This window comes from Lethenteron reissneri, unplaced genomic scaffold (genome assembly GCF_015708825.2).
Source record: "Lethenteron reissneri isolate LAM-NWPU_2019-01 unplaced genomic scaffold, ASM1570882v1 scaffold_1864, whole genome shotgun sequence".
NCBI lineage: Eukaryota > Metazoa > Chordata > Hyperoartia > Petromyzontiformes > Petromyzontidae > Lethenteron > Lethenteron reissneri.
Genome location: NW_026891624.1, coordinates 438,346 through 465,163, shown reverse-complemented (window position 1 = coordinate 465,163; position 26,818 = coordinate 438,346). Strand labels below are relative to the sequence as shown.

The 26,818-nt window shown below is 48.1% G+C and overlaps 1 protein-coding gene across 1 annotated transcript; it reads right to left on the bottom strand.

Moving 5' to 3' along the window:
• Positions 1 to 808: 808 nt before the first annotated feature.
• On the bottom strand, positions 809 to 26,597 carry LOC133339419 (uncharacterized). The gene is made up of 7 exons (XM_061547567.1): positions 26,576 to 26,597; positions 22,157 to 22,492; positions 19,635 to 19,767; positions 12,733 to 12,867; positions 10,271 to 10,560; positions 4,818 to 5,000; positions 809 to 3,251 (listed from the first exon to the last, which is right to left on the bottom strand). Exons 4-7 carry the CDS (start codon positions 12,819 to 12,821, stop codon positions 2,398 to 2,400), a joined length of 1,416 nt encoding a protein of 471 aa, XP_061403551.1. The 5' UTR covers positions 12,822 to 12,867; positions 19,635 to 19,767; positions 22,157 to 22,492; positions 26,576 to 26,597; the 3' UTR covers positions 809 to 2,397.
• Between the last annotated feature and the right edge of the window lie 221 nt (positions 26,598 to 26,818).

Here is a 26,818-nt window from a genome sequence, read left to right as displayed (position 1 = left end):
GACAATGCACGCATCAAAACACTTATAGCGTTATCGTCAGAACGATTAAAACCGATTCTTGTTTTTCATCATTTTGGATACTGGCAAAAAAGGTCCCCAATAGATTTCAATCAGTGTTGTGAAAAACCCTCCACCAACTTCAATTGTCATGAGGTGCACAAGCATTGAACGGCGCCAATGGTTATGGTGTCTGCTCACCTGCAAAGTTCACGAAAAATCTTCACAACCAAAGTTAGGTCTGACATTTTATTTGCGACTATTTTAAGCATACATGTGTAATGTGAGGTTACACCTGGATGATAAATGGGTTACACCTGGATGATTAATTGGTTACACCTGGATGATAATGATTGACTCTGCCGGCCTCAGCCCACAACCAATGGGGAGTCGAGCCAGGGGCGCGGCCCTGATGTAATGTAAAGGTTCCACCTGGAAGAGGATGATTGGCTCTGCTGGCTTCAGCCGCAATCAATGGGGAGGCGAGTTAGGGGCGTGGCCCTGGGGGCTGGATGGGCTCTAGGAGGTTCCAGGGAGGTGACCGAGGATTGGCTGCGAGGCACCACGTGGGCCAGGGATTAAAAGGGGTGGAGACGGACAGCACGTGGTCAGAGCTGGGAGGAATGAAGGCGAAGCCACGCTGGTGCCGTGGTCCTGAGCCTGCCACTTGGCGGGCCAGAAGCAGGCTCTCCTTCTCCCTCTCTCTCCCTCTCACGCTGTCTGCCAACAGCATGAAGGAGCCATAGAGCAAGAGGAACGAGTATAGGGAGAGCTGTGACAGAACTTAATAAAGAATACTGAAATTCAGAAGTTGTCTCAACGACCTTTATTACACATGTTAAACATCTGATTCTTTGCCTTTGCGTTGATAATAGCAACAACTTCAACTCATACCGCGCCGCAAATTATCTATTTACTCTCGGAGACAGAAAACGATTCAAGAATAAGGAACTACAGAGAAGCAGGGACGCTGCCACGTGGTAAGCAGTTGCCAACAATTATCCAAGCTCTGTCGTCCTCATAAGATGTTCAAACACCACGGTACGCTTCCGGGAGCACATCGTTACAGAGATGTGCTTGTATTGTACCCAATGCTGCTGACAATATTCATTTTCAGACGTCCGTGTGGCTGATGCGATGTGGAAAAAAAATACAATTGGGGACAAATAATGGGAAGAAGGCGTATTGGCTGCCCATGTATTTGTTGTTCACTAGAGTAGTGAATGATGTGCAGATTCCTTATGGTATGGGCTTAGCTTTTTGTTACGGGAGTAGCCTTCAAAACTATTGGCCATTCATTCTCAAGAGCCAAGGGTCGTTTTCAATGTTGTTGACCATTCTAACGTATCGGTTTTTGCGACCAATAAGATCGGATCGCGTGAGTAAGATGTGTGTCGTACACCTCGCTCCACCCGACATGACCAATGAAGAGTGATCCACACACTATTAACAATGATTTTGTCGGACATTTAGCGAACATAATTTATGATAATCTAATAACATGAATATTTATGGCAATCCGTTCAACTCCAGGTATTACTCCCTACCACTTCCTGCTGCTTTGTAGCTGCACATTGATGACATCTTCACACCACTTATTTCAGGCTCAACACTGGAGGACAGAAATTATATCCCTAAAAGTATAAAAATACGCAATCTGTTAAAATAGAGTAAGGACAAAAAGATTGTTGCCATACAATGGTGCATAGAGTTGTGTTAAGTTACATTGTAGATGCTGCTACTCTTGGGCGATGTTGTTCACATCCAGTAAGGAAAATTTTCATTGCTATGCTGACCATACTCAGCTGTACTTATCGTTTAAACCAGGCAACACCTGAGCCATAAAGTACACTGACGGCTTATCTTGCTGACGTGAAAATGTACAAGATGACATTTATCAGCGTTAAGTTGGGATCAAACTGAGGTGGTGTTGTTGGGAGCCTGGAACCAAACAGATTGCTCTAAGTTGACTATGAACCCAACGTGAATTCTTCTGGTATAGCTTTCCTTGTGATTTCAGGACAGAGTTGGGAAATGAGGTCATATTTTTACCCAGATCTGTCATCGAGCCACCAATTCGGAATGTGATTAAAGCACAGTATATCAATTTCCATGAGAAAAAATATGACCAAACGACAAAGTTTGTTGTGATTTCCCTATGAATAAAGATGTGGCTACTTGGAGACGATTAACCAACTGATTCAGGGCCTAAAATGGGGTTACATGCCCTCTGCCTGTCCTATTCACCCATTTCTTTCTAAATGCTCCAGCCCATGGTTATATGTGCAAAGAGTCTATAAACAAACAGACAAAAGATAGACCTCTAATATTCTTACTTATAAGTCCACAGCAGACCCTGCATTCTATTCTAACTATGACTGGTAGTTATACCGCCAGTCGCTAAGTAAGCCAAAGCCTAGAAAAACGAGAGGGCTTCTCTGCTGGTGAATTATCGAGCGACTGTGTCGCGAGCAATGTCGCACTTTTCTTTCTCTTTCTGCCCTTTTTGCGCTTTGCCTTGAGAATAACTGTGCCACCGGTGGCGACATTGTCACCGTTCACGAGCGGTTGCACCGTTATTCTACCCAAAGGCTGGAGAGCAGACGACGTTGGTGCAATCATTGCTCTCAAACCAGTGCCTGCAAAGGCAGTGGCCTTCAACGCGTCCTTGCCAGCATGGTAAAACGATCGCCCATCTGCCACCGCCACTGCTGCTGCTTTTGTGAAGAATGGGATCTGTTGCCCTGGCACCATCGTCGTCGTCATCGCTGCTGATGTGATCGACACCACCGTTTGAAAACCAAAATCCAGCGATGCCGCCGCCATTTTATTGTGTGGGCGTGCTGGTGGCCTCCTTGGTTTTCCGCGGGATAGCAGTCGCGCCATTAGCGAGAGCCCATACGGGCACTTGGCGACCTGCTGACGGCCAGCTGGCAAGTGCAATTGGGAGACCACGACAGACGTTTGGTTGTTATTGGGGTTGGAGGTGGTCGTTGGGAGGCTGTTTAAGGTTGAAGGGGGCAGGGAATAGCCAAGGCTCATTTTACCATTTCCCCGAATTGCTCTCTTCGGGGGGATTACAGCTGGCAATGTTCCTGCGGCCCGTGGATGGGTACCCAGATGTTTGAGCAAATCAGCAAAATGTTGACGCCTTCTAGCCAGAAAAGTCTGAGGGTTTGCAATGGGGCGAGAGCCCGGGGCTGAGCCAGTGTCCGCTCTCGGTGCATTTGTAGACGTATCCATAAGTCTGCTTTCTGTATGAACGAGAAGGGAGAGAAGAAACGGTTTAAAACGTAGGAGGCTTTCGCGGCCAATATCATCTATAAGAGGTTTTTGGGTTAGATTGTGTAAACATAAATGTGTCGTTAAACCCGCCAACACGTGACAAAGCCAATTAGTAAGGTTTCTCACGTAAACAAAACATGCCAATTCGTTACTAGTACAGCATACCGGTTGTGTATTGCAGAGTAAATACATTTAAAATGCGAGACAACTCTGGCTGTCGCCTGATGATGCCGACTGTAAATGTTGTGGGTTTACACAATCGGTGAGTGCTGAACTAGTAAAGAATTTGGCATGTTTTGTTTACGTGAGAACTTTCCTAATTGACTGTCAGGTGATGGTGGCAGGTTTAATGACACATTTATATTTACATGCTCTAACCTAAAAAAAAACTATTATGGAGAGAAAATACATTCACACAGTGGAGGCAGCCCTCCACTTTCTCCCCTACAAGGCAGGCATGTATTCTCATATTCACACACACAATCGTAAGTGCACGACGTTGTTTAACCAATTTAACAATTCGCATGGTACAAATTTGTGAATGAAGCAAAGTAAAGCAAAATTAATTGCACTTTTAATTATAAATATGTAACAACGACCGACATGCATTCTTGCTTTACTAAGAGCCTTTATTGGAGACACGAACACTTTTCTTTAGGCCTGAACTTCGTCTTCTCTCCAACCATCCCTTCCCCTTGAGCCATCTCCTTTTTATATTTCCTCCAGCCCCCTTTCTCGAAGATTCGCTCGCCCAATTTCCCTCAGCCAATCTCCTCGTCCTTCTTATCTAACGGTTGGCAACCATTACCCCGGCAGTCAATCATCGTTTCCCAGCCTTTAACGTTGGAATTTCTCCTCCAATCAATTTAATTCTCTGACCATAAACCAATATTTTTTAGGCCTCCCTACACCAATCAGAAGCCTTTAACACAAACGGGCAGTCAGGACGTTAAAAACAAACAGCCGATTGAGGCATTCACAAACCAAGTTAAACTCTAAACTCAACTATATATTTTTATTTTACCAGCTACGGCCCACGTAGGTCCTTTTCAGATGCGACCTGGCCACAAATGATAGCTTAACGAAGTGGTTTATCATTTGGAAATTTACATCAGCCAAATACGCTAAACGCATGCTTCTAAATGTGGAGGGAAAACCCGGAAGACCAGGAAAAAAATCTACACAACCACAGGGAGAGATACATGCAAACTCCAAATATACAGGCGTCAGGGTCAGGATCGAATCAACGCCCTTTACGTCTACATTTACATCAAGCCTGAACGTACCTTCTCCTTAAAACCTTTCCACAAACGTGAAGCGTGTGTTTAGACGGACAGGATCACACTAGCGCATGAGCAGGAATTGCATTGGTTTTGTTTTATCTTTTTATTGATCGTGCATCACTGCCTCAACGCAGCAACACAACGTTGTTGCTTCGCTCCGGTTTTTTAATAAACAGCCCTAAATCTCCACGTCGGGTGAGACAAACGCGATTGTGTCCTCTCTTCAGCCGCTCCCTATCTGGGTATACAGACCTCGGAGGTCCAAGATCGCAGGTTGCTGCATCGTTGGCAAAGCTGCCTTCCCACTCGGCGCCGAGTTGGGGTTTCCCTTCCTCTTGCGTCCTCGTCTCTTCTTGCCCCGATTCTTTCCACGGCCTCTGCCTCCCTTGCCTGCAGCCGTCCTTGGCTGTCCTTGCTTCGTCGAGGTGTCCTTGTCTGTCGCAGTTAGGAGATCAACATTCAAGCGGTCACATTTCCGCGTGGTTGACCTTTGGCAGGCAGTACCTCCGTATCTCAACAGCCCCCAGCCCACATTTGAAAGCGGTCAGAGTGATTGATGAACCCCGAATCGCACTAAACCCGGTCGCTCGCTCGCGAGCAGACAGTAGCCTCCCTGTTACTCTTCGTCTTGGTAATAACGCGGTTACTGATCTCTTGAATGCCACTCATCGATTCCTCCTCCCGTGATGGGGACTCTTTGTCCAAAATACTAACTTGTTTAATATTTTGTTCAGTCACCACCAACACTGCAGGTTACAACAAAGTACTTACACAAAACACACACACAATCACTCATTGCTCACTCAGATACTCACTCACCTGCAAAGACAACTGTCTACCGTATAAGGTTAACAGACTTTGGGCAAAAGTGCTGTTACGAGCACTCATTCACGCCTTCACCCATCCAGTAACACACTCACATACTCAGACACACAAGACAACGGTCTCCAGTAAAGCCTTAACAGACTGCTGGGGCAAGTGCTGGTAGCGAGCACCTATGAAGGCCGGCATGGCACATGAGAGGATGGGTGGCCAGCACCACGCCCGACCGCCTTTGTCTCCCTAGTGGCGATGTTTACACATGCACTAGGTACTCATTTTGAGGCTGAGTCGACCTAGGGGAGGTCCAGAACCGGTTCAAATAATCGTCACTGGTTTTGGCCGTGAGCGGGAATCAAACTCGGGCCGCCGGATTCATAGCGCAGTGCGCTAACCCCTACACCCGCTCAGACACACACCCACCCACTTACCAACTCACACACTCACCTACCCACTCACCTAACAACCCACCCACTCACCCACAACTCACTCACCCACACACTCACCAACTCACCCACCCACCTACTCACCCAACAACTCACTCACCCACCCACGCACCTACTCACCGACTCACCCACCCACTCACCTAATCACACACTCATCCACCCACTCACCAACTCACCACGCTGCAGATCACAACACTCCTCTAGCTGCTTCTTCTCTTGAACTTTTTCATTTGGGAATTCCCTCCCCAATCTGTCGTGAACAAACTGAATATTTCAACTCACGTGTTACGCCACTCCGATTTCTAGAATATGCGATGGTGCTGTTTGTTGCTTGCCATTTGGTGTCCATGCCTGCGATGAGTAACCGTGTGGCAAAAAAAACCCACTCAGCAGGAAGTCGCCAAATTAATCAGAGAAAGAATCTTTATTTAGATTATTTAGATTAACCTCAAAGAGAAGCTCAATAACTCTTTGGTTTTTTCGGTAAAGTCACGTAGGTATAAAATAAAATGAAGCACGACGTTGCGGGCGCAACACAAGCGTCCGTCATCAGGTGGGATGCTTGTGTTGCGCCCCGAAACGTCGTGATTTATTTTATTTTATACCTACGTGACGTTATCGAAACAAACAAAGAGTATGGATTCCTGCAGTCACTAAAGCTTCAAATCAAGATAGTAGCTCAATTGCCGCTGGCTTTGACGTTCAAAATATCAAGAAATGGGCAGATGTTGCTGTTTGCTGCAGTTTATACTCATGTAGTGTGGTAAAATGCACGGTGCGCACTGCTGGCCGAGGGGAACTGAGGGCAGGCAGGTGCGCGTGTGCAACGTAAGGTTGCACGAGCAAACCTCCACCTCATTAAAAGGAGAATCTGTTGCAGACGGGGTCGGCCCGGAAATGTACGCTGGCACCGGGGGTGTCGCCAGCCTGTCTGGCCCTAAAGAGACACGAGGGAGGAGCTGGATAATTGGGAGGAAGATAAAAGGGGGTGCGTGAGAGCGAAGCGACGGAGCGAGAGTTTGGGTTCCTGCGACCAAGGTGAAGACATCTCACCGCTGCCGCTCAAGCCAGGGATGGACCTCAACCCTCGCGAGTCGCTGGGCGGGTGATGGTTGATCCCCCCGCACTGATCGGACGAGTGAGTGGGTCTGAGGGAATGTAGGCGAGGGCAGCGGTGCAGAGGGAGAGCAGCTGTCTACAAGCTGTGTGAGCGAAGCCTCTGTGTGAGCGCTACTGTGTGCAAGCCCTGTGTGAGCTGCGGTCTGTGTGCGGAGTTGTGAGTGCAGAGCCGCTGAGAGAAAGAGCTGCTGCAGGCAGGTCAGCGAGGTGTAAAGTAGATAGGGGAAGTTGGTTAACAAAGTGACCATATAGACAGAGATATGAGTGCCTACAACTGGTGCAGGAGTAGAGTAATAAAGTGTAAGCAGGTGAACTTGGAACAGCGTGTCCGACTGAGTGATTCTACACGACACTACACTCACAAAGAGTGGCGTTCAAGTGGAAATTGTGATGACTTTTTTATACTATAAAAACTCTAAAATATACATATTTTTTTACAGGTAAGGCCCACTCAGTGATGTAGCTCTTTTTCAGAAGAGACCTGGCTATCACAAATTATAGCTCGACGAAGACGCTTATCGTGTGGACATTTATAGCAGCCAAATAATCTAAACGCATGTTAATTATAAATGTGGAAGGAGAAATCAGAGGATCCGGAGAACAATCCACGCGACCACGGGGCGAGAGATGCACAAACTCCAAATATACAGCAGGCACCGTCAGGGTATGGATCGAACCCACGAACCTCTCTATACCAGGCGAGGTAGATAACATCTCCTATCGTGGTTGTAGAGAGAGATGGTTGTGAGGTGGATTGCAGGCAGTAAGATGGTATTGAGATATCATGTTAAGATATCCAAACACCAAATAGATACATTTTGCAAGGAATCAAGTCTGAATTAGCCGCACGTATTTGTAGAAAACATACAAACATGCTCGGATAATATATGCCTTGCAAAAGGTACCTAATTGGTGTTTGCACATCTTAACACCCAGAAAGGGTAGATGTCAACTGTGGTCAGATGTGAGGACTCAACATTAGCCGAGTACACAGCTTCGGTCACAGTACGGGGCAGGGGGGGTCGGTGATCTACCTCGATTGTATACCAGGCGAGGTATTTAACATATCCGAGCCACCGTGGCGCTGAGCGAGAAAAACCAACAAGGAAGGTCTCCTAGCGACGCATCCAGCTGTGTAGCTGGCTTGGAGGTGACAGGTACCGCTCACGCGGATCTCTGGTATTTAGATTTTTTTAAGTCGAATTCACCCTTAGTTACAACCCGATAACAAACACAAAATAGACATTCCTATTTCACGGCTCTGCTGAGTAACCCATGGCCGGGAGCTCGATTAAAATTCAGGCGTCACTCTCTGGACCCCCTATTGTATCATATATCGTTTGCTGTTCATAGCGTGAACAGGTGGATGTAATTGCAAACAATTTCCAGGCTTCTGGAAGTCCACAAATGCTGCTTATAGGGCTTTCTTTGGTTAAATCCGCTTGTAACTGGCATATTTGTATGTTTTATACTCAGGTTCTGACGGTGCAATGTGTGTAGTGACATTGTTGAGCGCGATCGCCACTACTCATAGCCGGTAGTACCGGCCCCGTGTCAACAGGGGGCAGAATAGAGGCTGAGCCGGCGAGGTCGATGAAGTCGGGCCGTTGGGCCAAGGTAATCCCTGGGGATCATGGTGCGGACCCCAGACCCCAAGAAGGGGCTGGGGGATGACGTCACACGCCAGGTCCCTCGGGAAGATTCCAGAAGGAAGGTGTGACTAGGGGCGGAATGAGCTGGGAATGTGTATAAAAGCTGGGTCCCTGAACGGGCCCGATAGTTGTCATCCACTCGAAGACTCAAGAAGCCACCTGGAAGACCTGGAGCCGGGGGCCAGACCCGAGGACCTTGGCTGGGTTGGGTCGGAGCAGCCCTGTGGATAGGACCCGAGGACCTTGGCTGGGTCAGGTTAGCCTCCCTAGGTCCCGCTAGCCAGAGGACCCTTAGCGGACAGCTCTCCCAGTGTGTAGGGCACGCTAGTGAGGAGGACATACCTCCTTAGGATATCGGGTGAAAGGGGCTGTAACCCCTTCGTGTTAAGCTGTATCGTTATTAAATAAAAAAACGTGTTGCCTCCAGAGAAGCCTCCTTCCATTTGTACCCACTAGATGTGTATGTTGAACTTCTTTCGCACTGTGCATAGCCAACCATGCTAATCAGAGGTTGCGGGGGAAGAACAACAAACTAACACACAAAAAGCAGTTATAAAAAAACGAGTTTTCAATTTAGTATAGTGGTGTAGTGTATGGTAGTGTAGTATACAGTCGCATAGTGTACTGTGTCGTGTGTAGTCATGTAGTGTATCGTGTAATGTCTGTAGTGTCTGTAGTGTATAGTGTAGTGTATAGTGTTCGCACCGTACATAGCAAAAAGCGTTAATCGGAGGTGGTCAGGAAGTCTGCCCGCTGCCAATAAATCTGGCTGTCGCCTGATGAAGCTAGTTGTAATCCTGACGAACGTCATACTCAGATTGTAAATGTTGTGACATGGTTCTCCAACACGCCGGTGTGCTGTACTAGTAACGAATTGGAAAATTCTGTTTACGTGACAAATTATCAAACCCCCCAAAAAAACAGTATTATATTCATATTCTGAAATAGCCTTCCACACAACTCAGTTAGCCCCGCCCACTACTCAGGTAGTCCCGCCCACTACTCAGGTGTGACCGCCCACTACTCGGGAAGCCCCACCCACTACTCGGGTAGCCCCACCCACTACTCAGGTAGTCACCGCCCACTACTCAGATAGCCCACGCCCACCACTCAGGCATCGTGAATCCAGGATTTGGCCCGAAAATATTAAACCGGGGGTTTAAAATCTGGATTTTCACAAATGGTCAGGATATCGTGAAAAACATTTTGAAACTAAAACTGGCACAGTTGGTAGCTTTATAATAAAAATGTCCACCACAGGTCTGGCTGCATGAGGCAGTACAGCAAGCGGTAAATATCCGCGTCTCTTGTGGCTGTAGGGCAGCTCCTAAACTACGGTGACGAGATGTTTACTAACTTGCCTGGTATACAGGAGGTCATGGGTTCGATCCCAATCCTGATGCCTGCTGAATATTTGGAGTTTGCGCGTCTCTTTCCCTGTGGTTGCGTGAAGTTTCTCTGGGTCCTACAGTTTTTCCATTCACATTTATAATGAACATCACGCGTTTAAAGTATTTGGCTGCTGCTATATATTTCCACGTGATAATCCACTTCATTGGGCTGTCATTTGAGTCACACACACGCAAATTAAAATGCTTGAACAACATCAGCAGCTAACACTACTTAGTGAAACTCGTGGACTGACAGAATCGAGGCGATCAGAGCTCACCTGTACTCTGCCGCTCCGTCGTGGCTTTGACCGTCGGCTTCTCAGCCACGGCGACCCCAGCCATCCCCTCGGCCCCAGGGGAGGAGATCCCCAGGGTCCGTGCCCCGTCCGCCGCTCCCTCCTCTGCCGTCTCCCCTCTCTCCTGCGTGCCCGGCGCCTCCGTGCCTTTATTCCCCCGTGCCGCCAGTGTCGGTGAGGTCACGGGCAGGTCGATGAGATCCACGGCGCCGTACTGGTAGGGCTCCTGATCCCGAATGATAGCTCTGTAGACCGTCTCGTGCGTTTGGCACCTGCAGTCGAATGCAAGCCGTCAGTCCCTTTGCTTGTATGGATTGATGCTGGCGATCGATTTGCGAGTCTCATATCGCCTATCGACTGCCCAATGTCACCACGCTGCCAGCACCTGGCGTCTGTGAGTTGATGAGTGGATGGGTGAGTGTGTGGGTGGCTGAGTGAGTGAAGTAGTGAGTGAGTCAGAGATTGGCTTCCTGGGTGGATAAATGAGTGGGTGAGTGAGTGAGTGAGTGGGGTAGTGAGTGAGTAAGTGAGTTAGCAATTGGGTTAGTGGGTGGATGAATGACTGAGTGAGAAAGTTAGTGGGTGAGTGAGTGAATGATTGGGTCAGAGAGTGGATGAGTGGGTGAGTGAGTGGATGACTGAGTGAGTGGGAGAGTTAGTGGGTGAGTGAGTGAATTAGTCACTGAGTGATTCAGAGATTGGCTTCCTGGGTGGATAAATTAGTGAGTGAGTGAGTGGATGAGTGAGTGTGTGAGTAGATCAGTGGGTGGGTAAGTCAGTGAGTGAGTGAGTGGATGAGTGAGACCAGTCTGTCTATCATTGTTTCTAGACCAGCTCAGAGACGGGTCTCTAAGTATATTGTCTAGCGACCCCATCAGAGTCTGGGCTGTTGTCAGTCTCGAGATGTAGTTGCATTTCGAGACTGTCGAGTTACCATCCAGAGGGTGAGCGCTGGTTCACACTCGAAAACGAGATTTCGATTCCCAACCATGAAAAGCATAAGCCTTCTAATTTCGTGTGGATGCAGATCAACAGCTATAATTTCACATTCAGGTGGTCAAGCCAGATAACAACCGCGTCAGAGAGATTAACATTAACATGGCCACCTCCGCGCCTTTGCCGTGGATGTCGCCCTCCGATCTTACATTAACATGCTAATTTCTCACATTAACATCACTAGCCCCGCCCACTTCGTTTATGACCCTTGGGCTACACCCATTTTACACCTTTAAAACAGTCTGCCTCAGCAGCTTTCCTCTTTTTTTCCTCCTAGTGATGATCGCTTGTGTTGTGATCAAAACGTCGTAGATTTTTGTTATTTTCTTTGAACCTATCTACGTGACTTTACCGAAAGACCCAAAGAAAACATATTGTATGGTCTGTTCTGGATGATGACAGTCGCACACTGGAGAGTTTTAACATTCCATATTTTGTGCATCAGGTATCCGCATCTATTGTCATGGTCTGTGCAGTGTCCAGTTTAGGGTGGACCATGAACACATTCGTGGAAGATAATACCCAGGGATCTTCTGCGTTGGGTCTGTCACAATAATGAGCCGCAAGTGAGATCAGAATTGGTCCCTTGATCCCCCCCTCTCCTAATCTCCCCATTCGCCAATTCACACGGCATGGAGAGGGGAGGCTTCATCCTACTGTGAATTGGAAAAGGGCCGTACATGATTACTATCATTTTAATAATTATCCCTGTAGACACCATATCTCAGTTGGGAATGTGAATGGGATGAATGATCAATAGTTGTGTTTCATCTCGTAAAATGCGGTGATGTGCCCCTCTGGATGTATCTCGTAAGATAGGTGGTGACCGACAGAGAGCGAATTACATTGTATATGTAATTATTTTGCAGTTGGTATTATTCATGCAACGTGACACAATTATTTACGTATATACAACAAAATAAACTAAAATCTCTCCATGGCCTTACCCACCTCATCTCACATCTCATCTCCTTCCATGTCCCATCCTCTCGTCCTCTTTGGTCTCAATCTTCCCTCTCTGTCCCTCCTCTCTGTGCCCAATCCCGTGATCGGTTCTTCTCCCTCCTTGCATCCCTCCACTGGAATCAACTTCCCCTGTATACGGAGCAGCAAGGCCCATAGATTCACTACACCATAGACTCAACACTGCCCATAGACTCAACACTGCCCATACACTCAACACTGTCCATAGACTCAACACTGCCCTTAGACTCAACACTGCCCATACACTCAACATTCCCATAGACTCAACACTGCCCGTAGACCCACCACTGCTCATAGACCCGTCGCTACTAAACATTTGTGGACAAGAGCTTCATAGCTCATCGGATTAATCCATTATACGCACTGTGTGAAAGCAGTGCGTATAATGAATTGATTTTGACATGGGTGGAGACAATGCGGGTTGGAGGAGCGGCGGTGGCAGTGTCGCATCGCACAGCCTTTACCATCCCAGCCAGGACCTCTCGGCACACTCCTCGTGCTCCTCGAGAGTGAAGCAGGGCACGCTGATGACGTTGAAGTATGCCTGGCCCATGACGAGCGACGCCGTGTCGTTGGACCTCCGCAGGCATTGCTTGAAGCTACAGAATGAGAGCGAAGGGGGGGACAGTGGCAAAATGTTAACTACCTCGCCTGGTGTGCAGGTAGGTCGTGGGTTCGATCCCGACCATGATGCCTGCTGTATATTTGAAGTTCTTACGTCTCTCTCCTCGTGGTCGTGTGGATTTTTATCCGGTTTTTCCTTCCACATTTAGAATCTACGTGCGTTTAGAGTATTTAGCTGCTGCAATACATTTCCACGTGAAAATAAGCCACTTCATTTAGTTATCATTTGTGACCAGGTCGCTTCTGGAAAAGAGTTACATAGCTCAGGGGGCTTTACCTGGTAACCTTAAATAAAAAAAAAATTGTTTTTAGTTTAAAATGTTTCCAGGTCCTCCGTGTTTTCCCTCCACATTTAGAATTAACATCATGCGTTTTATATTATTTGGCTAAATCTTGATTTGAAGCTTTCATGCCTGATGACGACCGCTTGTGTTGCTATCGAAACGTCGTGATTTGTTTTCTTTTCTTTTATGTCTAACTACGTGACTTTACCGAAAGAATACATTTCCACGTGGAAAACAACTTCGTTGAGCTATCATTTGTGGCGAGGTCGCTTTTGAAAAAGAAGCTCCTATCTTATTGGGCTCTACCTGGTAAAGTAAATGTATTTTATCTCGTTTTTGTATTACCTTTCCTATACCTTGCACCCCTCTGTGAAAAAGAGCTGTCTTTCCGACAGACCTGTTCTTCACCTGAGGACGGCTGCTTGCGTTGTGGCCGAAACGTCGTGAGAATTGTATTATATTATCGAATTTCTCCAGTAAAAATAAATATTCCGAATATGACTTTTTTCTACGCGTCTCTGGAAGTTACCACATATCTAGGAGGCTCAACTCGGACACGTGGCCAGCTGGAGGACCCTCCCTCTTTCAGCCTCGCATACTTTTACACAGCCACACCCACTCAATAACAAGCCCCGCTCACATGGGGTAAAGGCTCCACTCTGTACCTGATTGCACTTAGAGTAAAAAAATACCGAGCAACAATTGTCCATCTTACCTTCCAGAGTTTTTTTGCATTGCTCGCAGGTGAAATGAGGTGCCCAGGGTTTGTCTTGATCCCTGACAGGAATGCCGAAATATGCCTTCTAGGCCTCACACATCTTAGCAGATGCTTCCACAGAGTACTTTTTCGCTCTTTTCTTGATAAATTGGCTACAGACATAGCAAAATGCGTCTGCCGGATGCTCGCAGCCTCTTCATGCCATCTCAGAAAAATGTAGATGTGTATCCACTTAAGCAGTTGGAACTAAACTGAACTGGTGGGCTTAAGGCCCCTGTATTTATACTACTATTTATATTACTGGAAAGTTCTAGAATGTTCTAGAAGTTATTCCAAGTTTACCCAGCACTGAATCTATCTGGAATGTTCTGGAAAATAGGTAAATTTCACAAAAGCAAAGTTTTGGGGAATAATAGCCATTTTCTGTATTTTTGAGGCATAAGCATTTAGGAAATCACACTTACTACCCAGGGACAAAAAAATTGTTAAACAGTGTAATCAAAGGCCAGACGAGAGAGACGGAGTGGATAATACCGTACTTGTATAACACAAACCAAGGGACCTGCTGAGAATTAAAATGATAAAAATATTATAATTTCTGATGCCTATTTTAGTCGTTGTAATATGACATGATTAAGTTACACTAATAATGAGAATAATTACCAATGCGCAACGCATGAATAGCAGGAAACAAAAACAGAACCAGGGAAAACGACCAATCAAAAGAGGGAAGGCCACTTTAAAGAGATGGGTTTTCAAAGCGGACTTAAATATATCAACAGTCTCCGATTGCTGATTTTAAGTGGCAAGGCGTTCCATAGCTTGGGTGCCACGCTAACGAAAGCCCCATCACCAAAAGAGCGCAACTCTAGAGACCTGAGAGTGCTGTGCAGTTGGAGATCAGGAGATCTTAAGGACCTTGATAGAATATATAAATGTATTAGTTCCTGCAAGTAATGTGGGGTGAGCCCTTTTAAAGCCTTATAGGTTAATAGCATTATCTTAAAATCCATTCGGAATTTGGCTGGTAACCAGTAATGGTAGCTGTTGCGTAACGGGCAACCTCCTTTAATAATCAAAAGTATGACTTCGAAGCACACGACTTTGTATTAAAAGTGTTGCTGGCGCAGTGCATTTTGCGAAGGTTTGTTGTTGAAAACAAGAAAGAGCTCACCCCATGGCGGTGCCATTGTTTTGTCTACAAGGCCACGCGGTGTTGCTCGTACCGACCGTGTTGAGATGTTATTGTTATCTGTGAGTGTGTGCGAGTGGGTGAGTGAGCAGAGTGTGCGAGTGGGTGAGTGAGCAGAGTGTGTGAGCGAGTGTGCGGGTGGGTTGGTGGGTGAGTGGGTGGGCGAGTGTGTGAGTGCGAATAAGTTTGTGGGTGGGAGAGTGTGTGAGTGTGAATGAGTGTTTGGGTGAGTGTGTGCGTGGATGAGTGCGTGAGTGTATGAGTGGGTATGTGTGAGCGTGAGTGAGTGAATGAGTGAGTATGTAGGTAGGTGGGTGAATGTGTATGTGTGAGCGAGTTTAACACGTAGGCTTTCGCGACCAATATTATTCATGATAAAGGTTTTTTGGTCAAGTATAAATGTGTCATAACCCTCCACCAACCGACACAGCCAGTAAGGTTTGTAACGTAAACAACATGCCAGTTAGTTACTACTTCAGCCCACCGGTGTGTTGGAGAGTAAATCCACAACATTTATAATTTGAATACGACTTTCGCTGTTAATTACATTCAGCATCATCGGGCGATTTGCCAGAATAGTGAAGCCATCCACCTGCTTCCAGTCTTAGATAGAGCAGGATGACGTCATCACTGAAACCATCAGGGGCAGCAATCAGAGGCTGGGGAGGGGGGGGCTATTGTAATTATGTAATAGATTAGTAATCATTTAATTAGTGTGCGTTTCCTTTATAAGTAATTGTAATCTCTTCTTCTTCCACACGTTTGTCCCAGTCATGTGGGGTCCGCCATCTTTGCCAACCTTCTCCACACCGCCACGTCCCACGCCATCTCTCCCTCCGCTCCTCGGGCCACCATGTCCAACCGCACCACATCGCCTCACCTCTTATTCTGCCATCCTCTTGATCTTCTCATCTTACAATTACTTAATAATACCCTTCCAGGTCGCACTAAGCCAGTAGTTGTCAGAGCGGTTAAATTATTTGTATTTCTCTCAATTTCAAAGGATTCTCGAATTAGTCTTGGCTAGTAATAATACGTTTTACACAACACTTCAACTTTATCAAAATCAATTGTCATTTTTGGCAAGCATGTTCTGCAACTGCCGACAGTTGTGTTTGAAAGTTTTTAATATTTATTTGGTGTTCTTTTAGTTTGACGCTAATGTTACATCCTGTCTGTCCAATAGAGCATCTGCCACATAGGCAATTAATCCTATACACACCTTTTGTTGATAACTTAGGCAATTCATATTTAGTACAAGATACTAATTTTTTAATTTTGTGGACCGTGCCAAATTTGAATTAGATTTTTTTGCTTTTCCAAAAGTCGAGCTAATTTGTCAGTCACTCCCACGATATATGGTATTTTAATTGTTTTAATAACTTGATCGCTTTCAGCAGTATTGCTGTTCGATCTTGGTTTGGCATTCAATGCTCTGTTAATTTGAACATTATTGTAGCCATTCAATCGTAGCGCTTCTTTAAGATGTTTAATCTCTCTCCACCATCTGACATTGTTTTAGGCCAACGTATAAGCATCTTGATGAGAGAGCATTTCTGTGTGGGGTGATGATGATAATCTGTGTTATTTTACAATTTAGGCCGCGTCCGAGCAAAAGAACCAGAAAGGGGAGTATGTTATTCACCTCCATTTCCATGGTGAACTGGATGGCCGGGTTTTATGAATTGAAATGATTTAAAAATTAATTAAGCGTATCTTTCTCATGTGGCCAGACAACCAAAGTGTCATCTACATATTTAAACCAAAAATATGGTTTTAATGTACTTGAAGCAAGTGCTCTTGCTTCAAAGTTTTCCATGTACAGAAACCACCTCTCCTTAAAAAAATACATGTGTTATTTAGACAATGGTCAACTAGTTTTGGAATATCTTTTGGTAAACCTGTCTTATTTACTAGCGTATAGAGTAATTTAAGTGACTCGTTAACTGGAACCTTAGTAAATAGATAAATTACATCAAAGCTCACCAGCATATCACTAGGGTTAAGTTGAATATCTTTAATCACATTCACAAGATGTTTGGAATTTCTTATGAATGAAGATGTCCCCCTACCCCGCCTCTGATTTTTGAACCTGATGGTTTCAGTGATGACGTCGAGGGTGGGTGAATTTGTGGGTGGGTGAGTGTGAATAAGTGTGGGTGGGGGAGTGTGTGAGTGTATGAGTGGGTATGCGTGAGTGTGTGAGTGAGTGAGTGTGTGAGTGTGAAAGAGTGTTTGGGTGAGTGTGTGAGTGTATGAGTGGGTATGTGTGAGTGTGAGTGAGTGAGTGGATGAGTGGGTGAGTGGTGGGTGAGTGTGTATGAGTGGGTATGTGTGAGTGAGTGCACATGAGTGGGTTATAGTGAGTGTGTGAGTGGGTGGATGAGTGTTTGGGTGGATGAGTAATTGGGTGAGTAGATGAGTGAGTGGGTGAGGGTGCGTGAGTGGGTGAGGGTGCGTCAGTGGGTTCGTGTAAGCCAGTGTGTGAGTGATTGGTTGAGTGGGTGAGTGTGTGTAAGTGGGGGGTGGGTGTGTAGCGGTTAGCGCGTTGTGCTACTAACCCGGGTAACCGAGTTCGATTCCCGCCACGGCCAAAACCAATGACGAATTATCTGAACTAGTCCTGGGCCTCCCCTAGGTCAACTCAGCCTCAAATGAGTAACTGGTGCGGTGTATAAATATCGCTACTGGGGAGACGAAGGCGGCCGGTTGTGGTGCTGGCTATCTACAAGCCGTGCCGGCCTTCCTTGGTGCTCGCTAACAGCTTCTTCCCCCAAAGTCTGAGGGGGGGGATCTTTGTTTTGTATGAGTGTGTGGATGAGAGTGCAGGCGAGTGTTGGTGAGTGTGTGAGTGGGTGAGTGGGTGAGTGTGTGAGTGGGTGAGTGTATGAGTGGGTTAGCGTGAGTGAGTGTGTGAGTGAGCTGGTGTGCGTGAGTGAGTAAGTAAGTGTGTGGGTGTGTGTAAGTGAGCTGGTGAGTCTAAGTGAGTGTGGATGTGTGAGTGGGTGAGTATGTGAGTGGGTGATGTGAGTGAATGGGTGTGTGTGAGTGTATGTGTGGGTTAGTTTGGGAGCGGTAGTGTAGCGGTTAGCGCGCTGCACTACGAACCTGGCCACCTGGGTTTGATTCCCGCTCACGGCAAACACCAGTGACGATTATCTGAACCGGTCCTGGGCCTCCCCTAGGTCGACTCAGCATCGCCACTAGGGAGACAAAGGCGGTCGGGCGTGGCGCTGGCCACCCACCCCCTCGTGTACCGTTCATAGGTGCTCGCTAACAGCACTTGCCCCTACAGTCTGTTAAGGCTATATGGGGGATCTTTGTTTTTTTTTGCGTGTGAGTTGGTGAGTATGAGTGAGTGTGTGGGTAAGTGAGCTGGTGAGAGTGTGAGTGAGTGCGTGGAGCTGATAAGTGTGGGTGAGTGAACTAGTGAGTGAGTGTATGAGTGAGTGTATGTAGAGCTGGTGGGGTGCGATAGCGTAATGGTTAATGCGCTGAACTACGAACCCGGCGACCCGAGTCCATGCCGAGTTGCTGTTCCGATAGCGATGCAATCAGTGGGGCGGAGGAGGAAGGAGCCTCGTACGGGACGCGGAGTTCGGAACACACGCGGATAGTGTCTCCTGAACCCCCTCCAAACTTGTACTCCTCGCCCCTTGTACCCCCCCCCCCATGTACTTCCTCCCCCCTAAACTCCCCCCCCCCCCTTGTACAACCTCTCCCATAAATTATTCACAGCAGCGGCTTTTGGCTAACAATCGAACAAAGGCGGTCTCCACATTGCATGCTTTAAGATGCGCTTTTGCGGCCGTCTGGAACGCTCCTCCTTCCGATATTAGGAAGCCGCTGGAACTCTGCACCTTTACATAATCTAGATTGACAAACACATTCCTATAGAACCGCATTATGCGTTTAGATTGTTGTCCTTCCCTTGCTCCTCCGCCGATTAGCACGGTTGATTTAGTACGGTGCCAAAGAAGTTCAACATACGTACATCAGGTTGATGCACTAGTGAGAACAGTAAATAATACTGATATTGTAATGAATCATATATTTTATTGCTAATACGTAAGAATTAACGCTTTAGGGAACGCCTCCCCATGTAGTGTTGGCTATGTACGGTGAGGAAGAAGTTTAACATACAGACAGACTACTATACACTCCATTACTACACGACACGAAGTGGCACGACGTATCTCACACGGCCGAACACCTCCGGACTCTCAACTAAATAATATTAATTTACCCAGTAAGTCCCCACTAAGCAATACATCTCTTTTCCAGAAGCGGCCTGGCCATCACAAACGGTAGCCCAACAAAGTGGTATACCAGCATGTGGAAATTTATAGCAGCCAAATGCTATCAACGCGTTATTTCGATATATGCAGGGAAAACCGGAGGGCCCGGAGGAAAATACACGCGACCACGGGGAGAGAGAGAAAGACATGCAAACTCCAAATATACAGCAGGCGTCAGGGTCGGGATCGAACCCACAACCTCATGTATATCAGGCAAGGTAGTTCACATCTCCGAGCCACTGCGACTCACCTGTGGTCGCACGCGCAGTGCGAGATGGTGTACCAGCGGAGGTTGCGGTGTCCGTATTTGTATCGGAACGCGTCGATCACGTGCTCGCAGTGGTCATGGTCGCGGCAGCAGCGATCCGTCTCCTCGAACTCGCCTGTGGGTGCACCGGAGAAAACAGAGGTCCCCCATGTAGCCTTCAAAGGGACTCTCGAGTCAAGTGCTGTTAGTTCGCAAGCAGCAGCAGTAACGCCTGTGAAGGGCTCGGCGTAGTGGCACACCCCTGGGTGGTGGAGCAAAACCACCACAACCACCACGCCAGCCTGGCCGCTTTTGTCTCCTCTCCAGTACCAATGTCTACTATGCACTGCACCAGGTATACTCATTTAAGGCTGAGTCGACCTAAGTCTAGGCCCCCAGGACCGGTTCCAGTGTTCCTCGCTGGTTAACGGGCGCCGCGGTGTTGAGACGTTATCTCTCTCGCCTGGCATGCAGGAGGTCATGGGTTCGGCCCCGACTCTGCCGTATATTTGGGTTCTGCGTGTTCTCTCCCTCCCCGTGGTCGCTTGGATTTTGCCTCCACATTTCGAATCAACATGCACTTCAGAGTATTTGGCTAATGCTATACATTTCCACATGATAAGCCACTTCGTTGAGCGATCGTTTGTGGCCAGGTCGCTTCTGAAAAAGAGTTTCATAGCTTGGAAAAATAAAATTTATGTAATCGTTTATTAGTTTAGTTTATTGGTCGTGAGTGTGAATCCCATTTAGGGGTCTCTTGCCTCCCCTCCGCCCCCACTCCAATCCCACCCCCCCCATAACCCCCGTTACCCCTTCCATCATCTCGCACGTGCCAATTCGAAACCTCTCGGCCAATCTCGTGGCCTCGAGGTCCCCAGCCGAGCAGAGAGAGCCAGTGGGAGGCTCCCCTGCGGTGGCTCTTTAAGGACTGCTTCGTGCCGTTTATTCTTAAGGACCATCACCGTCTCGTATTCACATTGCATTATATGGCTGTTACTGAATGCCCGACCCTGATTCTGACTTCATCTCCACACGTGGCCAACGAGGTATTTTCTCAACTGTGTCACGAGATCTTTAAAGTCCACATGATTACAGCCGCAGTCTCTTCCATCAGCCATCATCGATTAAAATACAAAGATCCCCCTAAAGCCTTCAACAGACTGTTGGCGCAAGTGCTGTTCGCGCGCAGCACCGATGAAGACCGACACGTGGGGGCGAGTGGCCAGCACCACGCCCGGCCTATTTTGCCTTCCCAATGGTGATGTTTTCACACCACTCCGGGTACTCATTTGAGGCTGAGTCGACCTAAGGGAGGCCCAGGTCCGGGTTAGATAATCGTCACTGGTGTTGGCTGTAAGCGGGAATTGAACTCTGGTCACCGGGTCCGTAACGCAAACCGCTACACTGCCGCTCCCCACAATTAAAAAAGACATGCACACATCACAAATACTGAGCCTTTATGATTGGACTGTGGCGGGGATGTTGCTAAATTATAATAGGAAATCTAAAGGAATGGCGCTTATATATTATGAATCTAGGCAACTGCCTTGTATGTTGCTTATCTAGGGTAAGATATATAACATGAAGTGGGAGTGTTGTTAATCCATATTAGGAAATCTACGTGCATTTTCGCAATGCCATTCTCACCATTACTTGTTAATCACTAAGGCTCACAGAGCAAGGCTAGGGCTCTCATAGTGTTCAGTGCTAATCACTGAGGCTCACAAAGCCAGACTAAGGCTACCATAGAGTTCAGTGTGAATTATTTAGTCTCAGAGTCAGATTAATACTCTCTTATTGTTCAGTGTAAATTCATGCCCATTAGTAAATTATGCCGTGAAAAGGCATCCTATTTATTTAACAACTTGAAAACAGGTAACTATATATATTTTATCTCAGTTGGAATGTGGCCTTAATAATGGACCCTAAGTTCATAAATGCTTTTGAAAAGTAGCGGTAAAAACTACGTGCTTCTGAAGAGTGGCAACGATTCCTTTTGTAAGGGACACCGAGAGGGCGAACTCTCTTATTAAGTAAATACATGCTTACCTGGTCTAAAGGTTGTACGAGTTCAAATAGCGTTCTCAACTTCAATTGGCGAGGAGCTACACAAGGGGAGGAGTTGACATAGGGTGCTCAATCTGATTGGAAGGTGGAACATCTTTAAAATCTGCTACAATTTTTCTGAGTGTGGTCGATCTGAAGACCAGTCTCCCATAATACTTACAAATGATTTTGCACATTTGCTTTGTTTGCATCATTTTGACAGCGTCATGGCTATTACCAAGGCGCTATGTTTCACAGGTGGCTATTGTATTTAGTATTTCAGCGTGGGGGGAGGAGGCGATATCACTATATTTTTTATACCCATTGAATTAATTTCGCGAGTAATTTTCCAATTGTGCTAAATGTTGGCCCCGTGGTTTATGGCGCACGTGGCCTCCTGTGTTTTTCGGGCGAATCGCTTCACGGGATCTCCCATGTCCATTGTGAAGTAAGCAACGGCCGTGCCACCTCCAACTCACCCAGGTGATCGAAGTTGTCCGCGCTGTTCCCGGCCCCGCACCACAGCGTGCCGGGGTATGTGAAGCCCCTCCTCACCCGACGCTTTGCCCCAGCGACGATCGCCGTCGATGCCCCAACTTTCTCCTCCGTTTCCACCTCTCCATCCTCACCTTCCCCAATCGCCACGTATCCTTCAGTCGATGCTGCCCCTTGTGACGATGCACCCTCCGGTCCTTCCTTGCTCACCCCGTGGTCTTTCCCCGAGGTTGCTTCTATGGAGCTCTCTTCGAGGGCTGATTTCCTCAGCGGCAGCGGAATCCATTTGCTCAGCAGCAATCTCGCGACACGAGTCTGGTCTGACTCATTCGTTTTCTCCCAAGGTAAGTCAGTGACTTGCCGCCCGACAAAAGTCCACAACCGATTGGTGATGGAGCTGTCGGGTGATTTTCGTTTCGACGACCTTCCGGTGAGGACTGCCAGTGGCATCTTCTCACTGGTGCTCTCGCCTGAGCCACTGTGGGACATCTGCTGCGCGTATCCGGAGCCCCTGGCGTTGTGGCTCGACAGCGCCGCGCTGCACGCTGTTCTCAGGCTGCCAAAGGCCTCGCTCTCGGACACGACGCTCAACGCTGCGTGGACGAGTGCCCCAGCCCCTAGACGCAGGGCCCAAGCTCCAAAGTCCAATGCATCTGCACCCAGCTCAAAGACTTCGGCTCCGAGATCCAACGACTCTGTTCCGAAATCAATTGATCTAGCTCTATAATCTGACGGCTCTGTTCCAGACTCGAATGCCTGCTTCTGAAAATTGGACTCTGGTCCGAAATTTGATTCGGTGCCAAAGTGGAATTCTTTTGAGTCAAAGGTAGACTTCTCTATCCCTAAATTTGATAGTTTTGATGCAAACTTGAAAGCTTCCATGCGATGATTCAGCTGCTCTGTTGAAAAGCCTGAATTCATGACCAATTTGACTGCCTTTCTCTCACCGTCGGAACTGTCCATTCCAAGATCCAATGACTCTAATCCAAGCACTAACAAGTTCTTAAAAAAAGCTGAGTTTTCCTTTCCAATGCCCGATTCCATGCCAAAACGAAACACTTTTGCACAAAACCTGTACGTTTCGCTTTCGATGCCCGGAAATTCTGTGCCCAGCGCAAATGCTCCCAACGTTAAGTCTGAGACCACATTTTCAAGCCGCGATATTTTCCGTTCGACTTCTGACACTCTCTTAACCAGCTCCGACGCCCCTGCGCCAACCTCGACCGCACTTGACCGGTAGCGAGACGACTCCCCAACCACTACGAGTTGATCCCCCCGCCTCCTCTCTCTCATGTGCTCGTCGCCATTTAAACTTTTCCCATCAGATTCTACTTCCTCCCTCTGGCCACGTGGCGCCCGGTCACATGATACTCGGTCGGATGTGTTTCCGCCCACATTGCCGCCACCGCTCAGGACTACGCCAGGGTCATGGTTGGACACGGGTTTGTGTGAGGGTTCGCTCCCGATACAGAGGCACAAGGAGAGCGTGGTGAATGCGAGTGTTAGCCGCATGGCCACTCTCCTGTGCAGTAGCTTTGTGCGTCACTCTCTGTGCCCGTCTATACTCTCACTATGTATGCCCAGTAGAATATCTATTCGTGTGCCTATTCTGTGTGTATATATGCAGTTCGCAATGTATATCGATAATAGTTCTCTTGGTTATCAATATATTTTGTATATATTATGTGTGGGAGGGTGTCAGTGTGTGTGCGAGAATGCGTGAGAGAGTGTGAGTGTGTGAGAAAGTGAGTGTGAGGGAGCGTGTGTTTTTTAGTGTGTGTGTGAGAGAGCGTGTGATGCTTTAAGAGTGTGAGTGGTGAGAGAGTGTGTGAACGAGTGTGTGTGTGGGTGAGTGTTTGACAGAGTGCATGTGAGAGAGACTGTGTGATTGTGTGTGAGTGGGTAAGAGAGTGCGTGTGAACGAGAGAGTGTGTATGAATAGGTGTGAACGAGTGTCAGAGATAATGTGTGTGTGAGGGTGTTAGACTGAGCCTGGGAGAGAGTGTGAGCCTGGGAGAGAGTGTTAGACCGGGAGAGAGTGTCTCACTGACTGAGTGATCCTACCTGTGCGTGTAGAGCCCTAACCCTAACCCTCCACCTGTGTGCCTGGGCAGTCGATGCCTCTACACGAGTCCGTGTGACCCACGTGTTGTGAGTCCCTGTAGCCCCACGCGTTGTGAGGAGTCCGTCTCACTAGCTGGTCAATATGATGTATCCACTCCCTCTGTGGGTGTAAGATGAGGCTGGAGCCAAGGGGACCGGCCACGTCGCTGGTGATGGAGACTACGAATGCGCCAAAGCGATCCGCGCTCCTATTTATGGGCGAGCGAGGCTGGGTGTTTATGTGTGTGTGCGTCTGTGTGCGTCATTTTTGTGTCTGCCTGTGTGTGTACGCGTGCCCGTCTTTGTGTGTGTGTGTGCGTGCGCGGTAGGGTAGTGGTTAGTGCACTGTGCTACGAGCCCGGCGACCCGACTTCGATTCCCGCTCACGGCCACCACCAGTGACGATTATCTGAACCGGTCCTGGGCCTCCCCTAGGTCGACTCAGCCTCAAATGAATACTTGGTGCAATGTGTAAACATCACTATTGCGAGACAAAGGCGGCCGAGCATGGTGCTGATCACCCACTCTTTCGTATGCCACAGTGCCGGTCTTGTGTGAGCTCGCTAACAGAACTTGCCCCAGCAGCCTGTTGAAGACTCTACGCGGCATCTTTGTCTCTTGTGTTTTTGAATGGCCACGCAGCCCCTTTAAAGTGATAGCAAATTCATAATTAAGTCCTCCCATTTGTTACGAAACATTCACCAAGCCCCCCACCAGCCCCCTCCCCCCAAATCCCCCCCTCCCCCTGCTTCCTCCATCCCCCTGACAATGAATGAGCGAGACGCAATCAGAGTGGAGGTGCACGGGTGACCCAGAGGGGTTCATAATGGCCGTGTCAAAGACACTGACCCGACACGGTGGATAGCCTGGGTTCGAGCCCTGGGTCTGGGTCTCTCTGAGTATTACTCAGGGCGTTCATAATGGCCGTGTCAGAGACATTGATCTGACACGGTGGATATATCCTGGGTTCGAGCCCTGGCTCTGGGTCTCTCTGAGTATAACCCGGTGGGTTCATAATAGCCGTGTCAGAGACACTGACCCGACACGGTGGATATCCTGAATTCGATCTCTGGGTCTGGGTCTCTCTGAGTATTACTCAGGGAATTCATAATGGTAGTGTCAGAGACACTGACCCGACACGATGGAGACCCTGGGTTCGAGCCCTGGGTCTGGGTCTCTCTGAGTATTACTCAGGGGGTTCATAATGGTAGTGTCAGAGACACTGACCCGACACGATGGAGACCCTGGGTTCGAGCCCTGGGTCTGGGTCTCTCTGAGTATTACTCAGGGGGTTCATAATGGTAGTGTCAGAGACACTGACCCGACACGGTGGAGACCCTGGGTTCGAGCCCTGGGTCTGGGTCTCTCTGAGTATTACTCAGGGGGTTCATAATGGCCGTGTCAGAGACACTGACCCGACACGGTAGATACCCTGGGTTCGAGCCCTGGGTCTCTCGCTTTATGTCCGTGGAGGTAGTTGCTATATTGTATTCCACCTCTGAGGAGCAACCGTGAGGGTGGCTGAGAAAGTGTGGTGATGCCGGGCACGTGAGAGTGTCAGTGAGTGTGTCAGAGTCAGTGAGTATGTGAGAGTGTGCCAATGTGAGTGGAGTGTGAGTGAGAGTGTGTCAGTGTATGTTTCAGTGTGTGTGAGTGAGTGTGAGAGTGTGAGTGAATGTGAGAGTGTGAGTGAGAGTTTCTCAGTGTGTGTTTCAGTGTGTGTGAGTGAGCGTGAAAGTGTGAGTGAATATGAGAGTGTGAGCCAGTGCGAGTGAGTGTGTGTATCAGTGTGAGTGAGAGTGTGAGTGAATGTGAGAGTGTGAGTGAGTGAGAGTGTGAGTGTCAGTGTGAGTGAGTGGGAGTGTGAGTGAGTGTGTGAGTGAATATGAGAGTGGGAGTGAGTGAGAGTGAGTGAGAGTGTGTGTGTCAGTGTGAGTGAGAGTGTGAGTAAATGTGAGAGTGTGAGTGGGTGAGAGTGTGTGTGTGAAGTCTGTGTGTTGTCTCCCTGCGTGAGTGCGTGGGTGAGTGTGTGAGTGAGAGTGGGTGAGACAGTGTGAGTGTGTGAGTGAGTGTGTGGAGTCTGTATGCTCTCTCCCCGTTCTGTAGAGTGTTGGAATTCCCACACTTTATCCCACTACACCAGACCTGCCAGGAGGGCGTGGGGAGGAGGGATGGGTAGATGAGGGAGGGGGCAGGGGGAGAAGGGAGGAGGAGGGAGGGGTGACGAGGGAGGGTGGAGGAGGGGGGAGGTGGCCAGAGCTGAATGCAAGAAATGCGCACAGCTGATGTAAGTGCCTCACCGGTAGGTCGAGGTGCCCCTGCTGTGACCGTGGCGCCGCGGCCGGGAGCATCACCGCCATGTCCCGCCGCTGCTGTTTGTGGATCCCTCCCTCCCTGCCTCTCAAGGCCGCGACCTTGCGCTCCATCAGCGATATGAAGGGCTGCGGAGGATGATGATGATGATGGCAGCGTCGTTACATTCCTGTCACGGTGGTCGCTTCGTCGAGCCAATTTTGTCGTGATAACTTTTTCTTGTTGTTGCT

Excerpts from the sequence above, each read along its gene's own strand:
- LOC133339419 (XM_061547567.1), bottom strand. The coding sequence starts at position 12,821 with ATGGGCCAGGCATACTTCAACGTCATCAGCGTGCCCTGCTTCACTCTC. Across the intron at positions 10,561-12,732 it reads GAGAGGTCCTGGCTGGGATG|GTGCCAAACGCACGAGACGG; the intron begins GTAAAGGCTGTG and ends ATTCGACTGCAG. Across the intron at positions 5,001-10,270 it reads GACGGAGCGGCAGAGTACAG|ACAAGGACACCTCGACGAAG; the intron begins GTGAGCTCTGAT and ends TAACTGCGACAG.